The sequence below is a fragment of the Temnothorax curvispinosus genome, unplaced genomic scaffold (genome assembly GCF_003070985.1).
Source record: "Temnothorax curvispinosus isolate PA1 unplaced genomic scaffold, ASM307098v1 QBEX01003650.1, whole genome shotgun sequence".
NCBI classification, from domain to species: domain Eukaryota; kingdom Metazoa; phylum Arthropoda; class Insecta; order Hymenoptera; family Formicidae; genus Temnothorax; species Temnothorax curvispinosus.
This window is the reverse complement of record NW_020213430.1, coordinates 1,102,129-1,112,870: the sequence shown is the minus strand read 5'-3', so window position 1 is coordinate 1,112,870 and position 10,742 is coordinate 1,102,129. Positions and strand designations below refer to the sequence as shown.

Below are 10,742 nucleotides of genomic sequence, written 5' to 3'. Positions count from 1 at the left end.
AAATATTGGAGTTTCAAAGCATAAAAATTTTAAAGTTAATTTTAAATTAAAAATTTTTAAATTAATTTTAACTTTAAAATTAACCATCTGACGTGATCACGACAGGATTTAATTGTATGTATTAAATATATTAAGCAGAATAATACTACTAATTACATATACTTTGTACGATAAAATAAGCGAAAAAAATCTTTTAAAATATCCGTACGTGTTGTAATGCATGTATGACACACGCGAGACGGTACATATCCTTTTTGGCAAATTTCTCACGCGCGTCGTCTGTTCTTTTATAAATTTCTGTCCGACTGGTGCCCATCGGAAAATGCCTTGTTACGATCCGCCACTGTAAACCGGCCACGTTGGTCTCTTATAAAGGGAACCCACGCGAAAGCAAGCTGCATACCACGCACGGCGGCGCGTCGCGCGCAAACGGAGCCGAGACGACTCTGCTGTCACGACTACAATAACGATCGCACACGCGCGCAATCCGCTCACGAAGCCAGCCATTCATGGGGTCCCACGCATCTCGTTGACGGCTGTTGATGACCGTCCAAGTTGATCCCGGTGCGTCGCAATGCGCTGCGAACGCGATTGCGGACCACGACGGCGTGTGCGGTGAAAGCCTCTCGGCAAAATTCCTCCCGGCGATCGGCGGCGACGAAGGTGGTGGTGCGTGTTGTACACGTTCGATCGCATCCAGTGTGACCATGGTATCGCGCGTCTGACGCCGTTGGCCATCGACAGAAAGATCGTAGCCGCGGGGCACCCTCGCCAATCACAGATCCACCAGACGTGGCTCGACGTTAGACCGTTGTTGCCGCTCGCCGGTCGACAACGATCCTCTTCCTGCTTCGCTCCGAGGATCTCGACCGACGCTGAGAGCCGGCCGTCGCAGCAGCAGCCAGCAGCAAATTGCTCCGAATCGCCGGGATCGCGATTATGGTACGTGCAAGTTTTGCTTTTCGCGGGTCGCGCGTGTGGAACAAGCTACCTGACGCGTCACCCGAGTCGGTGCATTGTAATTCGTGTCTCAGTAATTCGAAACCGCGCACGCTCGCGTCGAATTAGAGAGGAGATAATATAACGGATCGTTTTCAGATGTTTCCGATAATAACGAGAAAACGCGTTGGCTAAGCAATTAAGGAGAATAAATAAAAACAAAATAAAAATATTTGTTTTTGCTGCCATTACATTAACTAAGCAATTAAAGAGAATAAATAAAATAAAAAGGATATTCGTTTCCGCTACTGTTACCGTTGCTTCGCGAGAAACGCGAAGAATATGCTGTATAAAGCATTCGACTAATATAGTTGGAGCAAAATTTCATTCAATCTATGGGCGAGACAACACGGAGGAAGAAGATTAGAAATTATCGCCTTTGTTTTTTTCCTTCCTACTCCGGATGACACACCGAGCGTTGAAGTCTCTATTAAGAAGATGGGAGACGCCGAGCGTCCCTATCGCATTTGTCTCGTCAATTCTCCTTAGTTAATGATGCGATAATCGAGGTCGGTGCCGCCGCCGGGTCTCGGCAAACGCGATTTTCCTCCCGGCACTCCGGAGCGGTCGTGGCATAGCGGCTCAATGCTCCGGATCGATCGACGGCGTGGTCGCGAGGAGAGGCGAAGCTTCTTTTTTCTCGGGGAAAGTTCGATCGCGTTATACAGCTCGTTTCTTCGATGCTCTCGAATGTCCTGTTCTTGCACGCGCGCGGCTTTATTGGGAGCGAAAGGGCCGAGCCGGCCATTGTCGATTCAGAACAGCTGATAATCACTTGTTGGTGGTGATGGAAGCATTGTGTTTCCCGATGAGAAGAGAAAGCACGCTGCTTTACGAGCGAAAAATTTACGATCACGCTTTACGATCGAAAGTCAAAAGAATCGCCCCGGAGCATTGTTCTAATACTTTTCTGGTAATAACTGTTTTGTAAACATTTTGTAAGTCTGTAAAATGATTTACTCTCTGTTGTAGAATAACAGTAACGTTACATCGCACGATATAAAATCGAGCATAAAAATAATTGAGGTACTTCTCCCTATTTTTTATAAAGTAATTTTGAGGAATTATTCCTATCAGTCAAACATGACAAGCGGAGCTGATAAAACATTGAAGTAATCAATGTATTAATACCCGTCATTACTATATAGCTTCAAGATGATAACAATGAACATATAGATCTCGTTATCTGCAGAAATTCTTGTCGTTATCCACGGCAAATAATCACGCGCCGTTCCGAAAATCGTATCTCCTGGACAACCGCGAGCATGACGGCGTATTATATATATGCGTGTATTAATAGCGCACCTTTAGCGTGCGCCTGTGCAGCTAGCTCATAATAAAACGCTCACGATAGAATTTTGCAGCGTTCGCGGACAACGCTACCGAGCCCGTGGTGATCGACCGTTATCTAAACGATCGCTCGTTTGCCGATAAGCCGTAATTGGGAATTCGAAAGGACAATTGCGCGAACATGGCGCTGGCGAAGATCAGGAATTTCATCGACAACAGCCTGAAGACGGTGTCGACGCCGTTGGATCGCACGGTGAATCTGGAGCCGGAAATCGGCATCAAGATCGTGCACTCGCCGAACGACAAGACATTGAACGTCACCGTGCTCGGTGCCAGGCACTTGCCACAGAACTTTGGTTTCACCAGAGTCAATAGCTATGTCGTGAAGGTAGAGTAAACGAGAAAATGGCTCGAGAATGTGGATCGATCGCATTTGAGCAAACAGGAAGCGCGTATGTCATCTCGTCAACGGTTCGTATTCTCCACGCACATTTAGCGCCACGAACATATCCACAATTTTAATCAATGGATTTAATACGATAATTCAATTAAAAAAAATTTTTTTCGTACACATAGTTAATTTAATTTTGTATGCACCAATAAGATCTGAAGTGAAGTAATCAATGTCGTTCGATAAATGTGCGTCGGAGATGCCAGACGATGCCAACACTTCTATGCAAACTGCAAGATCGCGCTCCGCTACGCTCCGTCGTACTCGAGCCTGAATTACGCGTGAGGCGGAGACGCTCGCAGCACTCTTGGGTGTTATCTGTGATTACGTAATTCCATATGAGTAACGCATTATAGAAGTCCGGCATTAACTGTAGTATCCTATTGGCTGGCGAGAGAATGTTCTTTACGACTTCCTTCGACGTGGTCGCGCGAGTAGGACAACTTATGTCCCGCTAAACACCTGCATATTATGTGGCAGAAATCAATTTAACGCTTCAACATATTTCGGGAGCACGCGGTATACACGGATCGTTAACGAAATGTCTGCTGCAGTAGTGGTGGCATAAAAATATTTCTAACTTGATTGCATTATTTACGACTGGACGTAAATTCAATCTTACAGAGAATATGAATTTTCTTCTTATACCGTTGGAATATATCGATGAATTAGAAATGAACATTTTATAATTCAAAGAATTCTCTTTAGAAAATTGATTCTCGCCACAAAATAAGTACAAGTCAGAATCTATTAATTTCTTTTACTGCTTGTGTCTATCTCTCTCTCTCTCTCTCTCTCTCTGACTTTTTATTCTCGTTTTATTCTTATATATTTCCACTTTAAAACTGGAGCGATAAATTATGAATCGGAGTTTGCTATCAGATATTGAAGAAACTGACAATCGTAATTTTTCAGGTGAAGCTGATTCCTGGAAAGGAAAAGTTCGAGACCACGTCGAGGAATGAATCCTGGCCACAGTGGAACGAGGAATTTGTTTTCCTTCTGCGCAAAGAAACCAAGCAAAAGTTTGGCAAATCAAAGGTCGTGGAGGAAGAAATTAACGGATCTAGATTTATCGTCGCGACTCTCTACGCGGTTCTCGAGGACAAGCCTCTGATAGCGACTGAAAAGAAGGATTCGGATAAAACGTCGCCCACTAAAGAATTGCCAAAGAAGGGCGGCAAAAAGAAGGAAGGTCAGAGCACTTCTGCCGATAATCAGGATTCTACCAAGAACTGCAAACTCCTCAGCCAGTTCTTCGGCAAGAATTCCGACAAACTCGCGGAACCCACGGTCGTGGAGAGAAGAGCCTACGACAAGAGACGAACCGTTGGCGCAACGACAATTCCACTTGACCCGAAGAACTTCGTTTGCAAACCGCCAAAGTCGAAGCACGCCAGCGATGTGTCCACAGGGGACTTGTGGAAACCACTACGACCGATTGCCAGTGGTATCTCAGGTGCCGAGGAAAGAGTAAGTTTTCGCAGCTTCGTAACGACTGGCACTGCGGTCGCAAAAACCACAGTTACGCCATTTCTGAATGAAGAAGAGCTGAATACACTATTTGCAATGTACATGCAAATTTACTCTTCAGCTAATACAACGATATCGTACGCACTCCCAATTATTGTGTAACTGCGCAATCATACTTTTAACGTAGAAATTTTCTCAAAGATAAATCTCATTTTCATGATAAAATCCTGATTATTAAAATTACATCTACTTTTTTCACTTTTACAATTCTTTGGAAATAGCTGTGGTGTCACTTTATATACATATATATTAATAAAAAATGTATATAATAGGTGCGCGTTTATTTGTTATAAATGTTGAAATTTTCCTCTGTGATATACATCGCTATACTCTTTATCTAATTTTTCTATCAAAATATATAAAATATTCTTTCAGAAAGAGAATAAGAAGGGACAAGTTGAATTGTCCTTATGTCTATCGAAGGGCGAGAAAGATGAAGACAGTGGCGGGCAGCTAATATTGTCTCTGAACCGTCTGAGATGTTCGCTTCAGACAATGCATGAGCACGAGGGTCTAAAAGGACAGATGTATCTGAAGATGTCGGTTGTTGACAACGGTCGAGTAACACATTTCTGGAAGAGCGATCGATTTGTACCGACGGTGTCTATGAAATTCTCGCCGGAGGCGGCGAGAGTCGTCGCCGACAATCCGTACAAAGGAGCGCTCAACGACGTAAGCTTCGTTGTGAAGTTCGTCTCAAAGAATAAAATGGGTAAGCTTTAAAAGTTTTACCTTTATAAAATATAAAACACCGATATATATCGTATTGCTCTTACTATTATTTAGGCAAGAAGACTCCCGTAGGCCACTTTGTGATCGGGCCTGATGTCGGTGGAACTTATGGCGAACACTGGAAGCAAGCTCTGGCGAAACCGGGACAACAGATAACGAAGTGGCAGGCGTTTGAATAAAAAAAAAAATAATAATAAGGCGCGTGAGAAGTCGGCAACTTATTCAACATTACGAAAACCGCAGCCATTGAACGACTTTCCTCTTAGATATCTTATAGAGTCACAACAGCGTGAAAACGAGAGCGCTATACGCTATGCCATAAATATTTAAGACACCGATCGATAAGGCTATTCCAAAGAATACCATAGAAACGTATACGAATGCAAACGTCTATGTAAATCTTTCTTGAGCTGAACATGCTGACGTCTATGACCCCCCTACTGATTTTATATGAGAAATTACGTGACTTTACAAGAGGAAACTATTTTTAAATGCATGAATCTAGTTACAATTTTCGACTGCACATATTCTGTATGTACAAAACCTTTGCCAATTTTAACCCGTCCTTGATTCCGCAAAGGAGAAAACTCAATGTTTCTGTCTGAAATCCGATCAATGTAACCGTCCGTAAAATAAGAACTGTTGTCTATAAGCATATAAATATTGTCTAAGCGTATAGGTAAAATGGATAATCGTAACAAGTACAACATATCATATTTCATAAGATCACGAGAATAAATCGCCATGTTACTTTAGTATTAATTGATATTTTGTTTCGACACAGACATAATAATTTTTATATGAATTAAACGCTCATATATGTAATTGCTTACGAAAGTGTGTCGTTAAAGATGATATATCTTTTAATAACGATAAATTTTTGACTAGTTTTATATGTACTTTTAATGCTCATTTTTATTACCGCGCTAGCTAGAAATAGAGTAACAGCGATCAATATTCGGAATTGATATTAACAAAAAGCTATTTCCAATTGTGATACATCGAAATATTTTTTTATCAATCATTATTTATATGTACGTTTATTAACATAAAGTATGTCAATATTAAGACCTCAAAAATTGCAAAATATATTTGTTATATAATTGCACCGTACACACAGAAAAACACATACTACCTACAAGTAAATATTACTTGTTCTAAGTATTTGATAAGTATATACCCGCAAATCTACCATAAAGGCATCACAAGCATCATATTTACTCAAAGCATATTCTGGATCTTAGCAATTTAAGTCTAGTACTTCAAACAAAAATATTTAATTAATACAAGAATTTGGTTTACTTACTATATACAGTTTACGGGAGAGAAGCATATATTTAAATACATAATATTCTTGAAAGAAGAGAATAAATTCTTGTTTTGAACACAAAACGATAAGCTTTTCTAAGATTTGTGCCAAGTCTATCTTAAAACTATTGTTAAGAAAATATTCTTTGTTGAAGAAAACTATTACTTAAAACAAATAAAATAAAATAAGTAATTGCTTTCTTTGGCTGATGTAGAATGATATTTTTCTGTGTGTACTCTTTCAGACATTAAGTATGAATTAATTAGTATTAATATTTTCAGTGCTTTTACAGTTCAAATAAAAGAAAGAATACCACAAAAAAAAATAGTTAAGAAAATTCCAAAGTATTTATAAAATTATGTAATATCAGTCAATATGTTTTCTATAACTCTCTATGATTGTTTTAAATATCATAATGCATATTTTGACGGTATTTTAAGGAATATTTGTATGTTTGTAATTGCTGACACCAAAAAGTACGCATACATTTTGTTAAAAATAATATTTTTATTTACTTCTGTATTGTATCTAAGACGCAGAAACTAACTTTATTTATAAATATATCTCATATTACCTATAAATTTTATTATTCTCCTGCGACGAATAAAAAGCTCGATAAAGTTTCTCAGATTTTGGGAGCTTTCCAACAAGTGACACAAGCCGACACAAACGTCGTTCTATCTTTCTTTTTTGGCAATGAGTAACAAAGACAAAACGATACCTGTGTCGACTTGTGTCGCTTGCTGGAAAGCTCCCTTCATATTTATCAAGATAATATCCAGTTATCAAAAATCATTTTATTATATGAACTTCATATACAATCGTCTAACAACTTCATATAGTAAATTTTGAGCACAATATATTGAATGATATTGTGCTTTATATTTACGAATAAAGTACGTCGGTGATACAATGTTACAGATCATGCCTTGTTTATATTGTATGGCAGTAAAAGGCTAATTATTAAGAAAATATATACAAAAATCATAAGAAAATGGCAAAATGCCGCGCTAAAACTAAATTGATCGCGATGATTAATCTGGACGGTTTTAGCAGTCTTATCCTTAATATCTGGGGTTGTAATAATCGACTAATTCGATATTAGTAAGATTCATAATTTGTACTATAGTAACATTACAATGGAAAAAAATAGTACAAATATACATTTTTTTTGTATAGCAGTAAAAATATATTTCTAGAAAATATGTAATTTATTGATAAAATGTAGCTTAAGTCAAGGTAAATTATTGACTTCCTGGAAGTTATTCCTTCTTCTAAATATTAAAGATTGCCATCGTTGATATTTTAAAGATATAAAAAGGCATTTGATTGCGTAAAAAATTATAAAAATTGCATATAAAATTGCATAGTAAAAACTACGATATCTATATGTATATTTGATTGCTGGAGTTTGCGTCTTTCCTGACGTTCGATGTGTAAAAATGAGAGAGGAGTATTGAGTAAGTACAAGTGAATCTTGAACTGCAAAGATAGTTACGGAAATCTAAACTATCCAGTGAATCAGATCTGTTAAGAATCTTTGGCTAGACTTCTTTAAACGCCGAATACGTATCGAACGGTTGTTATCAGGCCGATTAACAAGAGGTACAAATTGCCATATTGATAGGGCGCCGAGTTACAACCGTCTTTGCTATTGCATGTACAGTATTCCATAAATATATTGTACGTTCCAGTTCGCATTAAGCAAAATCGCTCGTCACCCGCGATCCCTGGCTCGCCCATGTAAGCGCAGCTACGAAAATATCTCCATTCCCCGTTAACTGTAAAACGAAAATAATTCATACGAAATACAGGGGTGCAATGATAAAATCGACGAACAACAGATTTATATTTTTGTATATTAGCTGGTATGTGCAACTGCATAATTCTATATTATAAATAAGTAAATAACCTTTTTGACGAATTTTACGACACATCGTTGGTTTTACGCCTGGCAGGTGCTCCAAGTCGGGTTCCTGCTTACAGTCTGTAATGGGCACTGTGGAATTGTCAAACGGATCCGCGCATTTCGGATCCGAGTCTGACCTGCATACCCAACATTTGATAGAAAGACCTAAAAGAATACGGCAACGTTCGAAGCGATTTGCTATTTCCAACTGCAAGTATATACCCCCCAATATTCTAAACCGTCTATTTAAATACTCTCTAATGCATGCTTGTTTTTATATAAAGTTTATTTTATAAAGAGGTTAGGAATATGTTTGTGAAATAAATTTCTTATCGCAGTTACGCGCAAATCTTCGTAAGAACACCGACGATACGCAAATGCGCGCCAAGTATTCGTAATCTCGATCCCGGAGAAGGTTATTTGAAGGTTAATATAAGAATATTAATTAATACTTAAATATTTTTCAGATATCTGACTTTATATACCTTCTTGGATGCAGCAAATAAAGAGCAACGCTGTCACGAGAAAGGAAAAGCGGATTCCGATGGCCATTTCGGGGAAAGTGTGAGGAACGTCTTAGCACTCTTTGCTTTACGAAAACTCCTCACGATAGCGAGGAGCGAGAGATTCAATGCCTCCAAATACTCTTTATATATTCTATATGTCCACGCCTATAATTGACACAACTGACCGCGCGCTGCGCTAGCCCTCCAGTAGTTATACCGGGTGACTCAGAAAAAAACGAACCGGAGCAAGCTACTCGCTAAAAAAGCCTCAGGCAACATTTATAATGAATAATTTAATTGTCTAATATAATCAAATACCGAGGGCAATATTATTACAAGATTATTGACATAAAAAACTACAAATAGCTGCAAACTCCATAATATGTTTAATATTGCAAATAAATATTGAAGAGCTTTCTTCAATGATATATAAAATTCCCGGAGTCATATTGGAATCATTCTATATATGTTTTATACGTCGTGTTCATAATTGTTTAATTATCACAATTAATTACAATTAACGTGGTGTACTCTGACCTCTCATCCAGCTGTTTATAAAGGGTGTCTTACTAATAAAGTAAATCTATATTTATTATATACTAATATACTTCAAAATCATTTCGAAATAATTAAATATCGAAAGATAAGCGTGCGACCTAAAAAATATTGGGACGTATATACTGAAGTTTTAAAAAATTGAAATAATTTTTATGCTGTGAGCAAAAATCGAGAAACTCTCTCGATATATCATATCTTTTCATATGTACGTTACTGAAGACTTCGGGTGTACTCGGGTTCTTCGGCGTTATACGTCACGCGTGACTCGAGTCAACCGCGCCCGACAGATGTGATGTTCCTTGTTATAGTGTCACGGTATATAGTGGCATGCATATTCACCATAAGAGTGAAATTATTTTATAGCGGCAAACTCAACGTAAAGAGAGTGCAAAACAGAAAATAAAGTGATTTATCCTCAAGATAAATGTAAAAAAGAATAAAAATCTGTTATCCTAAAAAAAGGCAATTTTAGAATTGCATATTTCGACAACGTGTAAAAAAATATTTTATCTCATATTAATTAATTTACGTCAAAACTTAGCTTTCTTATTATATGTTAAATTATACAAATTTAAATTAAGTTATGATATTAAATATCTCAAACATTGTGATGTGGAACAAATATATAAATATATACAGATATAATGTTGCACTATATGCATATAGGCACGCAACCAGTATTAGAAAATAAACGAGTTGCCAGTCAACTGTCTCTAAACGTCCACAAGTTTTTATCAAACGCGATCTCTCGCGTGTACCAGCACATGGAGCACACAGTTCAATGTCCCTACGCAGCCAAATTGTAAAAAATCATATGCCTCTGAGAAAATAGGACACGACTGTTACGACAAATGTTTGCCGCGTCGTTCAAGATTCAAAGCCCATTCGTGAAAATATTTTATCTTTCCTTCCTAGTCGTGTTCGTGTTCAGAAATCTGCATCGTGAAATTTCAAATCGACCGGTGATGCGTCGAGCGAACTGCCCAGACTCACGTTCAGGCATTCTCCAGCTATCTGTATCAGTCTGAGAGAAGGGGGACGATCTTGGGACCCCACGGATCTCGTAGCCCGCAGCGAGCGGGATCGGCTCGCTTTCGCGGGTGGTCCGCGCCGACAACCGGCGACGTCCGCGCGCGCGCGAGCGCTCAGCCTCAGCCCCGTTTCGGGGGAAACATTTGAATGCTATAAATAAATATAAATAAATTGATTTTCGGCATTAGCATAAGTAGCAAAAGGGGGGGACACGAGGCGACTTCGACTTCGGAGTTCGGTGTCTCGCCATCCGCGCGCGCGTCTCTCTTCCTCAGCTTACTCCGTTCCGTTCTCGCGCAAGTCGTCGTGCCGGCCGGACGTTGATTTATATCAGTGTCCCTTCGGTTTCTGCGGCATTCACCGTCGACTCTTCTTCCCTTTAACTTAAAAGGGCACTGGACTATGGCGTCCGGATACGCACAC

At 38.9% G+C, this 10,742-nt stretch overlaps 2 protein-coding genes across 4 annotated transcripts; one reads left to right on the top strand and one right to left on the bottom strand.

Moving 5' to 3' along the window:
* The first annotated feature begins 215 nt into the window (after window positions 1-215).
* Window positions 216-6,887, top strand: LOC112452721. Of its 3 annotated transcripts, none has more exons than XM_025013069.1 (5): window positions 216-942; window positions 2,364-2,677; window positions 3,656-4,213; window positions 4,649-4,985; window positions 5,060-6,887. In XM_025013069.1, the coding sequence occupies exons 2-5, from the start codon at window positions 2,471-2,473 to the stop codon at window positions 5,182-5,184; spliced, it is 1,227 nt and encodes a 408-aa protein (XP_024868837.1). In that variant the 5' UTR covers window positions 216-942; window positions 2,364-2,470; the 3' UTR covers window positions 5,185-6,887. The 3 variants fall into 3 exon arrangements, with proteins under 3 accessions (XP_024868837.1, XP_024868838.1, XP_024868839.1); XM_025013070.1 differs by having other exon boundaries at window positions 2,354-2,677; XM_025013071.1 differs by lacking the exon at window positions 2,364-2,677 and having other exon boundaries at window positions 217-942.
* A 204-nt stretch (window positions 6,888-7,091) lies between these two features.
* Window positions 7,092-8,917, bottom strand: LOC112452723. The gene is made up of 3 exons (XM_025013073.1): window positions 8,709-8,917; window positions 8,227-8,388; window positions 7,092-8,095 (listed from the first exon to the last, which is right to left on the bottom strand). Exons 1-3 carry the CDS (start codon window positions 8,773-8,775, stop codon window positions 7,869-7,871), a joined length of 456 nt encoding a protein of 151 aa, XP_024868841.1. The 5' UTR covers window positions 8,776-8,917; the 3' UTR covers window positions 7,092-7,868.
* Between the last annotated feature and the right edge of the window lie 1,825 nt (window positions 8,918-10,742).